This window comes from Heteronotia binoei, chromosome 16 (assembly GCF_032191835.1).
Source record: "Heteronotia binoei isolate CCM8104 ecotype False Entrance Well chromosome 16, APGP_CSIRO_Hbin_v1, whole genome shotgun sequence".
Lineage (NCBI taxonomy): Eukaryota > Metazoa > Chordata > Lepidosauria > Squamata > Gekkonidae > Heteronotia > Heteronotia binoei.
In genome coordinates, this window is record NC_083238.1 from 45140982 (window position 1) to 45159961 (window position 18980).

The 18980-nt window shown below is 46.0% G+C and overlaps 1 protein-coding gene across 2 annotated transcripts in view; it reads right to left on the reverse strand.

The window, feature by feature from the left end:
• The window catches only part of NRP2 (neuropilin 2), a 312308-nt gene that overhangs the window by 19805 nt on the left and 273523 nt on the right, over nucleotides 1-18980 (reverse strand). Inside the window, exon 16 of one of the 2 annotated variants that reach the window (XM_060256875.1) lies at nucleotides 14395-15340. The exons of the other annotated variant lie outside the window; for it this stretch is intronic. Coding sequence (XP_060112858.1) covers nucleotides 15060-15340 — 281 coding nt within the window. The 3' untranslated portion in view covers nucleotides 14395-15059. Of the gene's footprint in view, nucleotides 1-14394; nucleotides 15341-18980 lie in introns of those variants that run through there. 2 annotated transcript variants of the gene reach the window in all.

Below are 18980 nucleotides of genomic sequence, written 5' to 3' on the forward strand. Positions count from 1 at the left end.
CAGCCATTGGCCATGCTGGCTGGGGCTGATGGGAGTTGTAGGCAAAAAACATCTGGAGAGCTACCGTTGGCAACCCCTGATATAGGAGGTGGTGTACTGGTATGGTACAGTTCCCATCGGCAAAGAAGTGAAGAAAGATATTCAAATCACACTGGAGGGCAGATGGTGGACAAATCGTTCCTTTTGAAAGAATGCTTAAGAGGCTGCTGACATGAAAACCTTGAATGCAGACTTGGTAGGCAAGATTAGATCGCTTCCATCTGCCCCTTACCCTTGATAAAAGTGGACATTAAAAGTTCAGTTTCTAAATTCTTGGCCCACTACATACCTGGCACCTCTGGAATACTGAAAAAAGGAAACGAAATGGTGGGGGTCACCTCTTTGATGTGAGACAAGCGTAAGAGCACATGCCATTCCCTGAATAGTGACAACTGGCTGTGATTTTGTTTTTTGTTCTTGCTGTATGACGTGACAGGGAACAACATAAGCATGCCACGATAATCAGCGCTTTCTGGGGGAGTGGGGAACACCACTCTCCCAAGACTCAAAAGAAGAAACGTACACTTGGGGAGATTTGAATAAAAGGAACATTTATGTATATCAAAAATAAGCTATTTACTCTGCTAGCAATTTCCTCAATTCCCTTTGCTAATATTGCTGGCGCTTTGATCAAACGCTTTCTCCTCCAACAATCCCATTTCCTTTCCCAGTTCAGTTCTTTTTAGCGAAGCCGTAATCCTATTTAGCAGGGAACTCTTCTGAGCAAGAGGAGGCGATTACGCGATGACGAAGCCAGGCGGGTTGCATTCCAAGTGAGCCAAACTTTTGGTTTAACTGTCGCCACCCACTTCTTGTGACGTTGGGGTTTCTTCCGCAGTCACGACGACGGCCTCCAGCAGGATTCAAGGCCTGTCTATTGTCCCCTCCTTTAAACCATTGAAGAAGAACTAACCGAGGTTGCCCATCGGCTCATTTTCTAGTTGCTCCGTGCTTAGTGCTCTGGCTGGCTTCTAGAAGCATGCTTGTTGAGAAGCCAGCGCAGAGACACTCTGAATTGAATAGAAAACATGAAATTGGATCACTGGTGAATGGAGAAATGGGAGGGTTCCTCCAGGTCAGGATGCAATTATATCGTGATGCATACATCACCGCGGTCTTGTATTGTATTCTTAAACAAAAGAAATCTTTTTTTTCAGGGTGATCCTGAAGACACTGCAGCCAGAGTTCTTGAATATAAAGGCACTTGGAACACATAAAGTTGCCTGTTCGTTGAGCTAGAACACTGGCCTATCAAGGTTGGAGCTGTTTCATTGGCCACAGCTCTCCAGGGTCTCAGGTTGAGGACTTTCACATAACCTACCAAAGCTGGCGTGTTTGAAGGATTGTCTCCTCCCATATGTTCCTACATGCCAACTTTGGTCCTCAGTAGGGGTTTTGTAGAAAAATAGGTGGTGGAGCTCATTAGCACAACTCATTAGCATTTGCTCCCCTCCCAGGCCAAAGGCAACCTGACGCAAGAAAGGAGAGCCCCGGGCGAGTGAGACCTGCTTGGGTTGGCTAGAGATCCAGTAGCTCAAGTAGGCCTCGCTCACCTGGGGCTCTCCTGGGCTGCTCCCTCCCCAGTCAAAAGGCCAGCAAGCGACCTGCTGCCCAAAATCACATAAGAAGTGGAGAAAGGATAGCATGGGCTTCCAGGGAGTTGGGGGGCGGGGCACTCTGGGATGTCCCAAATCTGATAACATCACCCAGAAGTGACATCATCATGACATCAGGGATGTCACATGGTAACACTCTGGTTCTCAATTGAAACTTTATGGTAAAACTAGCCTCAAGCCAGAGAATCACTGTGCAACGTCCCCAATGTGATTAAATCAATTCCAGGTGATGTCATCATGTTGGGGACATCACACAGTGACATCACTATTTGGAGGTGGGGTTCCCCCACTGGCCACCTAGCTGGTAGCAGGGAGAAGCCCTGAAAAGTGGAGGAACCCCTGCCGGGATTGGGGACAGTCAACCCTAGTTTCACTCCAGTCAAGGAACATCCTCAGTTTAATGGCATCCCATGACTCCTTTGCAATCTGCCCAGGGCTCACTTTGTAGCAGCAGCTCCTTTGCATATTAGGCCACACACCCCTGATGTAGCCAATCCTCCAAATGCTTACAGCAGGCCCTGTAAGAAGAGCCCTGGAAGCTCTTGAAGGATTGGCTACATCAGGGGGTGTGGTCTACTATGCAAAGGAGCTCTTGCTACAAAGTGAGCCCTGAACCTGCCTCCCCCAACAGCGAAAAATCTTTCCAACAGCCAATGTCATGTATAAACAGCTGAAAGGGAGGCCCGACTGCAATGCCCTTGAACAGCCATCAGTGACAAACCTGGATATGCATTTTTTTAAAGAAAAAAAACCAAGAAAAATGTGCAGTCACACATCTTCTAACATTTAAACAAAACAAAAAAAAAAGAGAGAGAGAGGAAATTATGCAGAAGCGGCTGCCATGCCATTCTGGGAAGGCTACTACGAGAGCCTTTTAAATCCATACAATTACTTTAATAACGTATACGGGGTGGTTCTGGAGATTAATGGTGTGAAGCGCAATGATTTACAGCGGAGCCTTAAGCCAAGACTATTTTGCATTAGCAAAGGAATGGACTGAGGAAGCATTTGGCACCAGCCTTTCCCCCCAGAAAAGCAGTGGACTCCGGTTGCTGCCGAAGGGGAGTCTCCTGGGTGAGTTGGGGAGGAGGGCTGCAAGGAATCTTCCTGCATTAGACAAAGAGAGAGGGGGGGGGAGAAACACCTTGTTCCCTTATTACCCTTCAGAACATGTCCACTGCTGATTCCAAAGGTATTTATTTCCTAGATGTGCATTAGAGATCAGAGATACACGCAGCTGAAAAAAGCAAACACACAGCCGGGCTTTTAATAGCATCAGTGGGTAAAGCTTGTGCCCCGTCTTCCAGGAGAAGCCTGGAGATCTCCCAGAATTACTACTGGTCTCCAGACTGCAGTGATCAGTTCCCCTGATCCCCCCCCCCCCCTTATGTAGCAGCAATTTCTTTGCATGCAGCCATTTCCACGAGTAAAAACAGTTTCCAGAGCCCAAAGCGGCGGGGTTTTTTTTTAGTTGAGCAAACCTAGGCCATTTTCCCACTGAGCTTACCTCGGAGCGACGTCCCTCTTCACCGCGCAGCGTCTGCGCGGATTTCCCACCAACTGCTCCGAGGAACCAGGAAGTTCCCGACCTTTTGCATCGCAAATGGAAACCGCTAAAAACCAGTTTACATCTGCGATGCAAAAGCCGCGGCTCTTCCTGGTTGTGCGCAGCAGTTGGTGGGAAATCCGTGCAGACGCTGCGCGGTGAAGAGGGACGTTGCTCCGGAGTAAGGTCAGTGGGAAAATGGGCCCTACTTTATTTGAGAGCCAGTTTGGTGTCATGGTTAAGTGCGTGGACTCTTATCTGGGAGAACCGGGTTTGATTCCCCACTCCTCAACTTGCATCTGCTGGAATGGCCTTGGGTCAGCCATAGCTCTGGCAGAGGTTGTCCTTGAAAGGGCAGCTGCTGTGAGAGCCCTCTCAGCGCCACCCACCTCACAGGGTGTCTGTTGTGGGGGGAGAAGATATAGGAGATTGTAAGCCGCTCTGAGTCTCTGATTCAGAGAGAAGGGCGGGGTATAAATCTGCAATTCTTCTTCTTCTTCTTGATGTAGCCAGTCTTCTTGGAGCTTACACTAGGCCCTGTACCAAGAGCCTTGTAAGCTCTTGGAGGATTGGCTACAACAGGGGTGCGTGGCCCAATATGCAAAGGAGCTCCTGTGCCAAAAAAAAAAAAAAGCCCTGGTTGCTTCGGAATGTGGGCTCTATGGCATTATAGCCAAACGGAGGCCCCCACCCCCAAATCTCCATGGATTTTCCATGCTGGATTGGCAACCCAACCTAAGTAGCGTCAGCCTTTCATCTGGCAGGGCTCTCGGCCTTCAGTGCCTGCAATGCAGCTGAATAATTAACAGCTGAAGGTTTGCCAGGCATGGAGAGGCAGAAATGTCATCTGCAGCAGTTGTGCCTTTTACTTAGCTGTGAAAGGGAGAGAGGCCTTGGTGGGACCAAAGGCACGAGCAGAACGGCTAGCCTCTGGATTGGGGACCTGCCCAAGGTGTGGTTTTGTGTTTTTGCTGTGTTTTGCCCATAGGCTGCTTGCTTATTTCAATCACTGATGCAACCCTTCCTCCTCTCCTTCTCATGATCTGCCTGAGTTCACGGAATCAGCATTGCTGCCAGATGGCCATCCAGCCTCTGTTTGAAAACCTCCAAAGAAGGAGAGCCCTCCATCGCGCAAGGAAGCCTGTTCTGCTGAGGAACCACTCTGCTAGGAAGTTCTTTGTAATGTTTAGCTGAAAACTCTTTTGATTTAATTTCAACCTGTTGGTTCTGGTCTGACCTTTTGGGGCAACAGAAAACAACTCTGCACCATCCTCTACATGACAGCTCTTCAAGTACTTAAAGATGGTGATCATTACCATCTCACAGTTGTCTCCTCCCCAGGCTAAACGTACACAGGTCCTTCAACCTTTCTTCATAGGACTTGGTCTTCCCCTACAAAGGTCCATTCCCCTGGAGGAAATGGGAGTTTTGGAGGGCAAACTTTATGGCATCACATCCCTACCTTCTGCTCTCTAAGCATGGCCCCCAAATCTCCAGGAATTTCCCAAGCTGGAGTTCACAACTGAATAATGCCCAATCCTGCCCATTTGGGAATCTAGACTGCTGGCCAACATCCAAGGGGGGGGGGGGGGTTGTAGAAAAAGCCCAGTGGGAACTCTTGCATATTAGGCCACACCCCTGCTGGCAAGCCAGCCAGAACTGTGTTCCTGAGCGTTCCTGCTCAAAAAATGCCCTGCCAACATCACTGCAAAAGTACTGCACAGTACTGGAGACCTGCAAACAGATCTTACAGCTTTGGGCGGGTCTCTAATCCCAAATGGCACCATGACATAGGCAGAGAACCCTTTCCTGTCACACCATCTGCATGATCTCAAAATCCTACCCCCTACTAGTTGCCCCCAAAGGAAAATATGCAGGCAGTATTCGGGTACTTTTGCAATGTCATACACAAGGCAAATAATACTGGGTGGGCCACTACAATGGGCCAAATCTTTTATCCGTTCCTGGATCTCCTGCTATCACATTCAGTTGGGCCTTAAGTTCCACTTCTTAGTGGGTACTGAAACTCCCTGGTTCAAGTCTAACATGATGCACTACCCAGGCTGCCTCTCTGAATGACTATTCAAAGTCCACCATGCATATTGTACAGGGCTACCACTAGGCATGTTCAAACATCTCAAGAACTTATATATTCAGATCTCTGACAAACAGCTTTCCCCTCACAAAACTCCTTTTTTTAGTTTATACAAAGGCTAGAAACTGTGCCAAGTGGAAATGTTTTAAAACCAAACCCTGCCAAGTAGAAATGTTTTGGAAAGAGCCTTTGCCCTCAAAACAAAACACTTCTGATGTCAGCCGGACAAGCTCTGGGCGGGCTCTACAATTCTTACGTTCCGTATGGAGAACTTCACTCACAATCATCTCTGGGATTGCTATCACCAAGGCTTCAGGTCCACATGGTGCTACAAAGATGTTGTGTGGCCTATCTCAGAAGGCCAGCAAATTAGCAATGGGAAAAAGCAGAGGCCTCATGTTCATGAACAAACTGTGTGGAAACTGGTCAAGCCATTGAACCAAACAAACCCCTCACACAATGACCAACCCACTATATCTCCCCCCCCCCCAATTACTCCCTGAGCAGAGAACATGTGAACACCTGAAGCTGCTTTCTACCAAATCTGACCCTTGGTCTATTCCTGGGGTGGCCAAACTTGCTTAATGTAAGAGCCATGTAGAATAAATGTCAGATGTTTGACAGCCAGAAGACAGAAAGGAAGGAAGAAGGGAGGGAGGAAGTGAGGAAGGAAGGGAGCAGGAAGAGAGGGAGGGAGGGAGGAAGGAAGGAAGGAAGGAAGGAAGGAAGGAAGGAAGGAAGGAAGGAAGGAAGGAAGGAAGGAAGGAAGGAAGGAAGGAAGGAAGGAAGGAATCCACTGCTTGCTCACCCCTTTTGGGATCCGCAGGAGCAAAATAGTGGACCTACTTGGAGAAAACGTATTATTTTCCTCCTTTTAATGTGCCAAGAAACCTTCAAGTATCTGAGTGGCTGGAGGAGGTTCAACTCTGTACAGCTCAAGAGCTCAGCTTGTTAAACAGGCCAGGGAGGCCTCTGGCCCAGAATCTAGTTCATAAGTGGTCAAAACCCAGATGCTCCCAGCTGTTTGGGAATAGCCAAAAGCATCCTCTCTTCTGTTTATGACCAGCAGCAAGAACACCCAGAAGCGCTGTTGGATGTTTGGAGAGGGGAAAGATGGGTTGCTCAGAAGACCTTTCCAATTAATTGCAGTTATTTTCTTCTAGCCCCTGTTTTAAATCATTCTGAGTTACTATAGTATCTGGTCAGCAGAGAATACCCCAGATTAACGCTGTGCTGTGCAGGGGGGGGGGGGGGGAATAACATACTGTGACCACACTAAATAATGCACTTTCAATGCACTTTCCAACTGGAATTTACCAGCAACATTCAGCTAGAAAGTCCATTGAAAGTGGATCGAAAGTGCGTCATCTAGCGTGTGTGATCGCAATATATTGTTTTGTTTTCAAAGCCTGCTGCATGCTAGTTTGATTTTGATCAAGCACAGTTTGCTTTTCCATCATGATGTGGAAGGTAGGGTGGAAGGAAGTCCCACCCCGAAAATACCTGAAGATTCTGGGGGTGGAGCCTGAGGACAATGGGATTTGGGCAGGGGAGGGACTTCAATGAGGTGTAATGCCATAGAGCAGGGGTGGCCAAACTTGCTTAATGTATAAGACAAATGGAATAAATGTCAGATGTTTGAGAGCCACAAGACATGAACGTCAGATGTTTGAGAGCCCCAAGATGGAAGGAAGGAAGGAAGGAAGGAAGGAAGGAAGGAAGGAAGGAAGGAAGGAAGGAAGGAAGGAAGGAAGGAAGGAAGGAAGGAAGGAAGGAAGGAAAATAGATGGGGAGGGAGAGGTGGAAATAAATTTAACTTTAAATGCATTCTCCAATCCTTCTCCACGTTGGTTGACAGTTTTGAAAGCCACACAATATGAATGAAAGAGCCACATGTGGCTCCCAAGCCACAGTTTGGCCATCCCTACCATAGAATCCACCTTCCAGAGTGGCCATTTTTTCCAGGTGAACTGATTTCTGTCACTTGGAGATCAGTTGTAATCCCTGGGGATCTCCAGCCACCATCTTGGGCCACTGGCAACCCTAGTGGAAGGGTGAGGAGATGCCATTTCCTGGCTCACGCCTTCCAAACCGCTCACGGTGGTAAAGTAAACGCAGCTCATTCAGTCATAACCATCCCTTAGTAATCTCTTCCCTCAGCCAGACTGTGTCATCTGCCTCTTTTTAGTCTCATCTCCCACGGACAGCATTTTGCAGCCATTTCAAGTGATAACCGCTTGAAGTCTGACCCCAATCACCTGCTTGGCATTTTGACTTCCACCGCTTCCCCATCTGAAGTCCTCTAATGACTTGCATTTGTTCCTTGAGGCTGTCTCTATCTCCAAAATAATCAATCAAGCTCTTTTGGTGAATCCGTCTAATTCGCCCGAAGACAGGAGAATTATGAAAATTGATATCCACCGAGAACATGACCAATTTTTTTCATTCTCCATTACTGTTTTGCTCAGATTAAGACAATGCCAAAGCTGAAAGCATTAAACTGCTAATTGCTCTGATGAACTGATATAGTTCACTGAACACAGAGGAAGGCGGAGAAGAGAGGGGAAAAAACACATGGCGTTTTAATAAGCCTTTAACCTTTGCGAAGGGGTGTTAAGCGCTGATAGCATTGTTGGGAATGATCTAGGTGCATTCAAGATGGCTTTCTAAACAATGATTCATTTGCTACCGGGATGGCAGCTTTTCTGCACGGCTAAACCAGAAGTGGGGAAAGAAGTGTCTGTAAAAAATGAAACTAGGTATGGAGTCGCACAATCTTTTACGCCATAACTTCTCACTAATTTCTAAATTTGGATGTTGCTTTTTAGGCTGCTCCCACAAATTCACCTGTCATGGAGACTGGTGGGGAAGGCATCAACCCCTTCTCATTGTAGGCAGGGGTGGAATTCTAGCAGGAGCTCCTTTGCATATTAGGCCATGCCCCCCTGATGTATCCAATCCTCCAAGAGCTTACAGTAGACCCTGTAAGAAGAGCCCTGTAAGAAGAGCCCAGTTCTGGCTGGCTTGGTGGCAGGGGGTGTGGCCTAATATATAATATATAAATCACTTATATATTATATAATATATAAATCACTTATATATTATATAATATATAAATGACTTCCTGTAAAACAATGATGATGTCAGGGGGTGTAGCCTAATATGCAAATGAGTTCCTGCTGGGCTTTTTCTACCAAAAAAGGCCCTGTCTGCATGTAAGTTCATTCAAATTTATGGAAGTAGCACTGGGCAAGCAAGCCAGATATCCTCCCTAATGAGAGAAGGCTTTTTCCAAATGTGCTTTTTGAATGGCAGCTCTTCCCTTCGTTTTCCTAAAGCAATCCAGACTCCTTTGGGACATTGTGAAATGCTGCGGCTCGCCTCCTGGGTCTGGCCCCTGAGAACTCTGGGATAATCACATTCAGCAGCAGAACACTCTAGCAAAATCCCAAATGAATCATATGAGTTGGCTAAGCTGATCGAGCTGATTATATCCCTAACAAGCAATGACAGAAAAGAAAAACGGGTGGGGGTGGGGTGAAGCTGCAATTAAAGCCCAAACCTTCTGCATTAATGGGATACGTTGGCAGAACACTACCAATACAAACAATCAGGGCGTACATTTCTGAAATGAGAGGATTTGGGACTTAGTCTCACCCTAGCCTAGGACTTGGAAGCCCCTCCTACCTTTCCCATTCCAGATGTGGAGAGCTGGCCTCGATTGCTAAGTAGTGAAGGGAAAATACTCTATATGTGGTCACAGCTGCTCTTATTAACGCCTTGTCCTGTTTCAGGTGGGTCATATTTCGGCAGCCTTAAAAGAAAACCACTTAGGGGGTGAAGTTTTTCTAACCCTGGTGCAAATGAAACTTGCACAAGTTGCCATATTGAGGGCCCTCAAATACCCTCTGTACCTCTCTCTGTCAAAACTTCTCAGTTCTTGCTTTTCTTTCTACCTTATACCAAACCCTGGCAAGAAAAGGGCAATGCAGGACATTTTCATCCATACATCAGGAACATCTATCTCGCTCTCTCTCTCCCTCACCATGTTGCCTGTACTTTCCCCCATTGCTCCCCCAGGCTTGTCCCCCACCTTTCCCTTCTCCTGATGTATGGCAAAACAATACTCCTTCTTGCTCCAGCAGTTGTGAAAGAAGATTGAGTAAGGTGATCCAGGGAGGAAGGAGGCATCAAATTGCCCAAAGTGTCTAGCACACGGGTTGAGAAGAGCTACTCTGTAACTACTATTAACCCAAAGAGCACTTTTCGGCCCTGGCCCTTTCCTGGTGGAAAGAGCTCCCCCTGGAGATCTGGGCCTTGCGGGATCTGCTTCAGGGTGTGTCAAGCAGAGCTTTTTCGCCAGGCTTTCAGCTGAGGCAATGGACGTCACTTGTTACCAGCCTCCCCCTTCATTCCATTCCAGTGCTACAAGACCTGCTGGACCTGGACAATAGGCCATGTCTGTGAGGCAGAATTTGCCATTTAGTACCTATTGTTACTCTAATTTTAGATTCATCAATATGTTAGAATACATTAGAAATTCATCAATACGTTAAAACCAGTAAATATTTGTACATGCACACACATATACGAAGAGCAATTCTAAGCAGGTCCCCTTAAAATTATTATTGTTGTTGTTATTTCTATTAATTTTATTTCTATACTGCCTGTAGTTAAAGCTCTCCGGGAGGTTTACAACAAATATATACAAAATAAAACACAATGAATAAAACATCAATAATTGAAAATTAATTTAAGATGACATGAAAAACACTAGAAACAATAGACCAGAGCCAAAAAGACCTAACTCAAAATGAAAGAAAAGTACCTGGCTAAATGTATTGGTCCCCTTCATGTCTAAGGCCTCCACAAACAGGGTTTTCTTAATCTGGTGCCCCAAAAATGGCAAATTTGGCACCAGGTTGATTGCAACAGGGAGGCTGTTTGAAAAACAGGGGCGGGGCACCAGCAAAAATGCCCTCCCCTTAGTTGCCACTCTCCAAGCCCCTTGAGGGATTGATACCCGGAAGAAGGCCCCAGAGGTTGAATGGGGTTGGGAGAGGTGCTCTGACAGATATTGTAGTTCCCAGGGCTTTTTTTGTAGCAGGAACTCCTTTGTATATTAGGCCACACAACCCTGATGTAGCCAATCCTCCAAGATTACAAGGCTCTTAGTACAGGGCCTACTGTAAGCATGAGGACTGGCTGCATCAGCAGGGTGTGGCCTAATACGCAAATGAGTTCCTGCTATAAAAAAGCCCTGTTCCCAGTTGACTAGAATCCTATACTAGTGTATTGAATGGGGCTTATTCCTCAGAAAACATTATTAAGATGATGCTGTAAATCCTTTTCAAAATGTCCCCTTATTTAGTAATTTTACCTGGCATCCCGCCTTGTACGTCTGTATTGTCACTTCCACAGAATAACTTTAGCCAAGTTTGGGATAAAATGGAGAACGTCTGAGCGGCTTTGATTTCTCCAAGTGGGTTTCTGGATCTCACCTCAAGTCACTGTCCTAACTCACCCCACCTCAGGTGTCAGATACTTACAGCATCCTGACCCATGAAAGAATGCTAGTTTTTTTAGGGCCGTTAGAAATATATTTTCCCCTCCAGATAAATACTGTTCTCATAATCCAAAAGGGACAAGGAAAAAAAATAACCAGATATATGTATAAAAATATCATCATTTTATTACATTCCACACAATACATTGTCAAGAGTTTCAAAATTCCACAAGATATTTCCACACACAGGCAACTGGGCAATGCTGATGATGTCACAGTTGTAAGGGGAGGGGGGAGGGGTGAAAGGCGGCAGTAAAAACAGGTGGGCAACCGGCAGTCTTTGGCGAATTTCTAAAAACAGGGTCAAAGGTTAAACACACCCAGATTGAACATAATTAACCCAAGGGGAAATCTGAAATATTCAGTGGCTGTATTTACAACTGACTGCCACATGGGGCACCAATGGAAAGGAATTAAGTTCACTGTGACCTGCAATTCTTTTTCACTTTGAGGTTTTCCCTGTCATGAGGACTAGCATCACAGATGCTTGCAGACAAATTACTTCCGTCACTGGAAACAGCTTTCCTGGGACCCACAAAACACATTGGAAGAGTTTGACTTCCTGATGACCCTCTAGCATAAGACAAAGCCACCTTGCTAACAAGAACAAAAAATTCCCTTCCCTTCCCCCATGTTGTGAAACAAGGTGAGTGACTACTTCACTCTCCCATAATCCCATTTTTCTAGACGCGGTTGAGCAGCGCACACACACTCATTTTTGTTTCATTTGCACTCTGCACTTTTTAAAAAAGAACAGTTTCTTGACTCAACAGCACTGTGCGGTATAAACTCAGCTAAGCAAGCACCTTGGCGGAGTAAAAATTGCTACATGCACTAGAGCATGCTACCTGAATAACACAGGGCGGAGGGAATGGGACGGACGTCCCCAGACAATGTGTTCCTTTGGGGAACTAGCCAAGAACCTCCGGTCTCTTTCTTGACACATGTCGCTGACCCGATGTATAAATAGGATTCCTCTCACCAGAAATTTAACTTACTTAGGCCTTTTTTTTGTAGCAGGAACTCCTTTGCATATTAGGCCACATACCCCTGATGTAGCCAATCCTCCAAGAGCTTACAGGGCTCTTCTTCCAGGGCCTACTGTAAGCTCTTGGAGAAGGAGAAGAAGAAGAAGATATTGGATTTATATCCCGCCCTCCACTCCGAAGAGTCTCAGAGCGGCTCACAATCTCCTTTACCTTCCTCCCCCACAACGGACACCCTGTGAGGTGGGTGGGGCTGAGAGGGCTCTCACAGCAGCTGCCCTTTCAAGGACAACCTCTGTGATAGCTATGGCTGACCCAAGGCCATTCCAGCAGGTGCAAGTGGATTGGAGGATTGGCTACATCATCAGGGGTGTGTGGCCTAATATGCAAAGGAGTTCCTGTTACAAAAAAAGGCCCTGATCTTAGCAATTAAATCAATGGCAACCGTGGGGGTATGAACCCCACAATGCAATACGAGTAAAGACTGTTTACTCAGCTCTGTTTTGCACAACAGCCTGGGCTGTTAAACTAAAAGCAACACCTGTGTATGGAAGCACAGCTTCCCCACTTCACCTCTTCCACGGCAGTCTGAAACGCCTCCTAAAACACGGCTTCTGGGGGGGGGGGAATCCCAGAAGCAGCATGAAGGGGAACCGGGGTGGGGTGGGGGCGGGGCTGCCATGTGAAGTGGGCATGGAACTTTCCCACCGGCTCCAATGTATTGTGCAAGAGCTACTGTAAGGATAAGCACTGAAACAGACCTTCCTCCATAATCGGAAACACAAGATAAAATAGAGGCAAGCTGATTGACCCCAAGGGTAGCTCGCAAGCGCTTCTTTCGAGTTTCTGCTTGCACAACAGCTCTTGCACGAGCAAAGGTATTCCTCAGATGCCACCTGACATTTTCACACAAGTCCCAGTGATTTCAGCAGAACTCGGGCAAGACAAAGGCCGTAATGGAAGGAACCAGGGCTTTTTTTGTAGCAGGCTCTTAGCCATATTAGGCCACGCCCCCCGAGGCAGCCAATCCTCCAAGAGCTTACAGGGCTTTAAGTACAGGGCCTACTGTAAGCTCCAGGAGGATTGGCTACATCAGGGGTGTGTGGCCTAATATGCAAAGGAGTCCCTGCTACAAAAAAAGCCCTGGAAAGAACCCCTAGGTTTTTCACCCTTTAGTGGAACAGTCCTACTGCGACTGCCTTAACTTCTGTTTTTTTACAAGGGACAAAGGGTGGCTAGAGATTTCAAGAAGGATAGAACCAGTCGTGATGGGAACTTTTTTCTGAAGAAGCAAACAACACTGGAAAATCACATTCAGTGGCCTGAAAAGTATATCTGATTGAACCGTTCCAGCCACCTTTGTGTGTTATCCCCAGCTAATCTATACAAGGCATTTCCATTGCATTACTTCAGAGCAAATCGATAGATAGAGGCTTATCGCAGACTCCATTATGCCTCTGCTAAAAAGATGCAGAGATATCTGGATTTTAAGCAAGCCCAATTCTTGGGGCTTTGGTTGATAGATGTCATTACCAACGTCTTAAGCAGCAGCATCACTGCAGATATGAACTGCGCCGATCAGACATTTGTGTCAACTTGGAGAGAGAAGAACAAAGAGCAAAGTGTTCTTGGACTTTTATAAATTACCGGTAGAAATCCAAGGAAGGAATTTCCTCTCTCTCACAAATAATAGAAAGGAAAGAAAGCGTTGCTAAGAGTGAGATTGACTCACCAAAGCAAAAGGTACTTCTACACATGCCGAAAATGCATTTTCAATTCATATTTTGACGCATTTCAGCAATTGCTTGCAAGTGGATTTTGCAGTTTTGTGTAGTCAAATCTCATTGCAAAGTGCATTGGAATTGAATTGAAAGCGCATTCTTTAGTGTGTGAAAGCATCATTAAACCTCAGAGGTCTGGAGCTACAGCATTTTCTAGACCTTGGCCCTAATAACGTCTACTCTAAGGCCAGATTGAACAGAAAAGGAACATTCATTATGAACTTTTCTTTTATAAGGCAACTTGAAAAAGATTTGGTTGGGTTTTTTTTTTTTTTGAGGGATTTATTTCACTACCAAAATGATGGCTATGTTTTTGTGATGTCTGGGGGAGAAAAGAAATCTTAAATTTGACCGTCTCTGACGCCCTCTTGGCTCTTCTAACCTTCCCATGTGGCTTGTTTCTTTTTGACTTGCCATTTTTAATTTTCCTTTGGCACAGCCTCTCCTTTTTCACCAGTATGAACCCGCAGACATTCATAAAGGTATCGGTATGTACCCTACCTTAGGCTGGAGATGGTCTCTCCAGCCAAAGGAGCCTTCAGACAGCCAAAACAGCTCTCTCCAGGGGTGGAATTCTAGCAGGAGCTCCATTGCATATTAGGTCACACCCCCCTGATGAAGCCAATCCTCCAAGAGCTTACAAAAAAGAGCCTTGTAAGCTCTTGGAGGATTGGCTACATCAGGGGTGTGTGGCCTAATATGCAAAGGAGTGCCTGCTAGAATTCCAGCCCTAGCTCTCCCATGGGAGCAACAAAGAGTCACTGAAGTTGAAGGAAGACCCCTTAGAGTGGAGGAAGGGTTCAAACATTGCTCGGTAGAGCGGTCGGATACATGTCGATACCGATTAAACCCAGCCCATGCTAGATAAGGCAACAAAAAGCATCGTTCACTTCTCCGAATAAACAAAACTGGGGTATTCATCATCAGAAAGGTATTCCCAGGCCTTCCCATGAGGAAGGGGAGGGTAAAAAAAAAAAAGCACTCCTTGTGAAAGTTGGAGGAGTACGAGCAAGTTCCAAAGGCCCTTTCTGAATGGCCGTTCAGCTGATGTCACCCACACATGCACACTTACATACAGGTATATAGATAAAGATATACAAGCACACACACATATACTCTTGCATACCCCTCCTAACTTGCTCTTTTCTTGCAAGTTGTCCACTGGGGGGAAAAATAAGTCTTTGAAAAATAATAATAAAGGAGCATTCACTTTCAAAGAGACAGGGGAGAAGCAAGTCTCTTCTGGCGATCCAAGATGCAGCATTATAGTTAAGAGTTTGTAAAAAGAACACAATGGGGTGGGGGCTGGGGAGAAGAGATGTCTCGAGTTCACATATATGCTGGGCAAGGAGAAAAAAGTGCAAAATTGAGGCAACGTATTTTGAAGTCTTTAGAAATTTTTGTCTGTTGTGTTTCCTGTTTCCGAACTCTCAGCAATGCGAGCTGCGGTCTTGTTCTAGTTTTATCGTTAAGGTGGGCTCCACTGCCAAAGGGGCCCCGTTGGCATAGTGGGCGGTTTTGTAGGTGATGGAGTGATCGCTCTTCTTGGCCGCATAGCGGAAGCGGTGGTAGTGGAGCACCAGGGCCAGCGCGACGGAGACCAGCACCAGAACAGCACCTCCGGCGGCCATAACGTAATACCAGTAGGCTGGGATGGGCTGCACTGACACCGTGTCCACTGTGGGCTCGCTCCCTGGCAGAAGGGTGCCCCCTGGGGGAGAGACAGAAGAACGTTGCTAGGTGGGATGCATGCAGGCTAATATAAAGAAAAATAGACACAGACGCAGGCTAATATAAAGAAAAATACACACAGACACGCGTGCATGCGTTCAAGAGTTTTTAGGCGGCTTCGGCAAAGTCAGCGTGACCGAGCTTTCTCTCTGGGTGGAACGGCAATTTGGATTTTTTTTTTTTACAAGCAGGCAAATTAAAGCAATTCATTAATTAGGCAGGGTGGGATGTGGGGGGGGGGGGAAGGATGTAAATGTTGTTAATAGCCATTATATTTGGTAGGAAGCAGCCCCTCCCGCGCTGCTCCCTCCCCTTAATCAACCCAGTCTCGTTTTCAACGTGGCACTTGTTTGTCAAGCGATGACAAAACACATCACATTTTTAAAACAAGTGACAAGAGTTTAATTGCAAAGTACGAGGGAGGTTGTGACAGGATCGCAGTCATGGAGGAAAACATGCATACATTCCTGAGGGGAAAGAAAAGCGGAACAGAACCGTTGGCAAGCAAAACTCTTTCTTTTCCACAGGCCACCATGCAGAGACCAAGGCAGAGTCTAGTACTCCCCATGCCCACCCCACCTGACTGGATCCTCTGAACAGAACAGGCCAAAAGACCTAAATCTGTCATGAGCTGGCCATGTCTTTACAGAGTAGGGCTGCCAACCTCCAGGTAGCACCACGGGGTCTCCTGCTGTTACAGCTGATCTCCAGAAGACAGAGCTCAGTTCCCCTGAAGAAAATGGCGGCTTTGGAGGGTGGACTCTTATGGTATTAGACCTAGCTGAGGGCCTTCTCATCCCCAAATCCTGCTCTCCCCAGGCTCCACCCCCAACATCTCTGGGTATTTCCCAATCCAGAGCTGACAACCGAATTACAGACAAAGCTGTGACAGGACTCAGTGTATTTGAGACCATCGAGAACTTCACATTCAGTTACTGCAAATCACCAAATCAGGCTTCATAACTGATTTGGAATCACTTTCCTGTCCATAGTTTGAGGGGAGCCATGTTGGTCTACAGCACCATAGAGACAGACAAGATATGTCGGATCTGATGTTGGATCTGGGACTCTCAAAAGCTCACACCTCAAAAATCTTGTCTGTCTCTAAGGTGCTACTGGAACTGGACTCCCATCTAGCTGTCCTCCTATCCATTTCACACTTTTCTATACCCACATTTAGCAAAACAAGCTGCAAGGCATAACAGGGGTTATGATAAGCAGGTCTCATTTTGGGCAGGAGCTCACAGGAGCAGAGCTCCAGAACCTGTAATTTTTATTGTGCTCTTTCTTACTCCACGCCCCCCCCCCCCCAAAAAAAACCCCACTTGCTTCTGGGCTCCATTGTTCAAACCCCCGGTGAGAATTTTGCTGAACTCTAAGATCTGACAAACTTTCTAATATTTTCCCTCACAAAAAAGAGGGGAAATAACCAAAAGATGGAAGCAGACAGATGGAAATCTTCTTCCTGCCACTGTGGCCACATAGGAGAATGTAATTTTAAAAGCATGATGGGAGTGAGGTTTTATTATGACTATTATAATTCAAGAAGCATTTTAAGTTAGATGCTGGGCTAATATAATTTAGTACACCTTCCAGTGATATCATAGGTGTGGGGCATATGCAAATGTGTTATGCAAATGAGTTGTGCTAATGAGCACTGGCAGCTCTTTTTCTACGAAATCACCCCTGAGAAGCCACATTTTTCTTTCATTGATTCATCACCAAATATTGCTATTAAATGGATCTGAATATCAATTTTTTTTAAAAAAAAAGGTACTGAAGGATGTGCAAAATAACTTGCAAATTATGAAATAAAAGTACCACTTTGTCAAAGATAAGGCGACATACTTTTTTTTTTGCTTTTTGCTTTCTGTTTGCAAAAACAAACTAATAAAAAAAACCCACATCTGTCCTTGACTTGGTGGCCCACTCACTAACATTTCCTTCATGGACTGATCAACTACCAGTTTAATTGATTAATATATGAATTAAACCAATTATAGTTTGAGGCTCTAATTTATCATTCAGGGGAAGAAAGCGATACTCTTCAGAAAGGTCAGGACAGAACTCTTTCATGTGCTTTTTCTGCATGCGCAGATGAAAACAGTTCTTTTGCCAGTCCACAAACACGCCCAGACCATCTTACTGCTGAGAACTGTTTACCTTCTTACACAAGTGCCTCTTCACTACTGAAAGCAGAAGGCTGGGTACACCGTTCAGACCTCTCAAACTCAGCACTGGGAAATAAGGCGTCATAAATGATTTTGGCTACACTCTGGAAAACCTATTTCCCCTTATGCTGGCATCCCTGAGACAACTTTCCAAAATGTATTACTTTAGTGCTGGTAGGGGCAGGGGGAAGATGGCCCCGATTTCTCTTCCGCAGACTCTTATCTGGGAGAACCGGGTTTGATTCCCCACTCCTCCACTTGCAGCTGCTGGAATGGCCATGGGTCAGCCATAGCTCTAGCAGAGGTTGTCCTTGAAAGGGCAGGTTCTAGGAGAGCTCTCTCACCCCCACCTACCTCTCAGGGTGTCTGTTGTGGAGGGGGGGGGAGAAATGTAAAGGAGATTGTGACCGCTCTGAGACTCTGAGATTCAGAGTATAGGGCGGGATATAAATCCAGTACCTTCTTCATCTTCTTCACTTTCTGCAGTTGTGTCTGTGAGGGGTGAGATGAAGCCTTCAAAAGGAAAGCCAACGGGAGGTTCTCTGAAATGGATTTTACATATGCGGCTAACTAGGCTTGTGATCTGACACTGTGGATTGTGTCATCCCCACTTCTGTCATTCTATTACTTAGACCCATGCTTGACCAAAGTTGTATCTCAGGGCCAAAAAAGATGTGTGAGTGCAGCCATATTTGTTATTGATACTTTAGCCACATTCTCAGGTAAAGTGGTGGTAGTTGTGGTGGCGTGGGCTAATTTTTACCTCAGAAAGTGTTCTGTGGGTGAGAGATGTTCAACTCTCTTCCCTCCCCTAAATCCCTATAATTTTACACACTTTTCTACCAGCCTGATTCATTTCTTGAATGAAAAGAGCCTAAGGTGACAGAGACCAGTAACATAAAGCTCAGCTCCCCTCATGCATCTTTCATTGTAAAGCAGCATTCTGTAACCTCCCCACACTATTTTATGCAATACAGCAGCCATGTGAACAAACAAACATGGCTCCCAATTTGGGATGCCATCCTGGGGATTTTGGGAGTAGAGCCAGGGGAGAGTGGGATTTGGAGAAGGGAGAGATCCTCAGCAGGATACAACGCCATAGAGTACGCCTTCCAAAGCAGCCATTTTCTTTGGGGAACTGATTATTATGCAATTCTGGGAGATTTCCAGGCCCCACCTCATGGTTGGTAACCTTACCCTATTCTCTGTTGACACTGAACTATTGATAAAGCCCTATGGATTCCAGGATGCTTTTTATGTTATCTTTTTCCGGAAAAGTTTTGTTATTTGTGAGGCTATATTTGCAGCTGGGAAAGACTCTCTACAGAATTATAGAGAAGCCACTATTTCAGTTCCTTCCCATACACACAGGACCATAGCCAGCAGGGGGCAATGGAGACGGTGCTCCCTAGATAATCTGCAGCACCCCACCTAATCTTCCCTTGTACT